The sequence below is a fragment of the Laccaria bicolor genome, genomic scaffold, assembly GCF_000143565.1.
Source record: "Laccaria bicolor S238N-H82 LACBIscaffold_302 genomic scaffold, whole genome shotgun sequence".
Classification (NCBI taxonomy): domain Eukaryota; kingdom Fungi; phylum Basidiomycota; class Agaricomycetes; order Agaricales; family Hydnangiaceae; genus Laccaria; species Laccaria bicolor.
Window position 1 is genome coordinate 1 of NW_001890158.1, and position 945 is coordinate 945.

At 47.7% G+C, this 945-nt stretch overlaps 1 protein-coding gene across 1 annotated transcript; it reads right to left on the reverse strand.

Annotated features, from left to right (window-relative positions):
- Positions 1-314: 314 nt before the first annotated feature.
- Positions 315-812, reverse strand: LACBIDRAFT_336114 (uncharacterized protein; the record flags this gene model as incomplete). Its single annotated transcript, XM_001891041.1, has 1 exon — positions 315-812. The coding sequence occupies one exon, from the start codon at positions 810-812 to the stop codon at positions 315-317; it is 498 nt and encodes a 165-aa protein (XP_001891076.1).
- Positions 813-945: the final 133 nt, after the last annotated feature.

Here is a 945-nt window from a genome sequence, read left to right on the forward strand (position 1 = left end):
GAAGATGTAGTAAGATCTTCTGCCGAAGACAAAAGGAAATATAGAATCAGCTACAGGAGAGTCACGAGCTCTCCTCTGTAAGTCACTATGCTACTCACCTTATTACAATATCCCTGTTATGCGTGTGATCAAGTCGTGAGGACTATACTCGAGAACTACAAGTGGTAACAAGAATGATGGATAAAAAGATGAAAAAGTACAAGCGTGACTGAAGGTATCATAAGCAATCGTGACTCTGTGACTAGTGACCGTAAGCGTTGAATCGGGAATATTCGTACTAAGGAGGTGAAGAGGTCATCCTGTAATCGTACCTGTTACATAGCCCCCCTATTCTCGATTTGACGTGGTCTATACTCCTCCAGTAATTCGATACCTGAAAGGCGGCGTTTGTTCCAGTCTACTGGAAAGCCGTCGATGATCCGAGAGTGAAGACGAGTGAACATGGTGGGGATGACTTGGTTGAGGCGCTCGTTGGACCCTCTGTGACTGCGGTTAAGCCGGTGGAAGTAATCGTTCCACATGCTGGGGGTTCGGAATTTCGCTGAGCCTTGCAGTATCTCCTTTGTGAGATTGTTAAACATGGTGTCCATGTGTGTGTCCCATTCTCCCGACCAGAAGAAGCAACCATCGTTCAAAATATCTTTCAAGGGATATAGGGAGTGATCTTTGTCGCTGTCACTGCGAATACATCCGAAAAGCACGTCGATCTCCTGTGGCGTCATTTCGTCCGTGTATAGAAACATAGGATGTTCGTCGTCAGAATCGATGTAGCCCCGGCGATGAAGATAGACATCCGGCAAAGGTCCCTCCATAAACTGCGCGACAAGCTCAGAGCCTCCCCATTTACGCCCTAACCAGGCCTCTGGACCTCCCAGACCAATCAAGATCCTGGCATGCAGGCGGCGTATGATATCGTTGACTCGACTCAAGTAGTAAGCGCGTAGA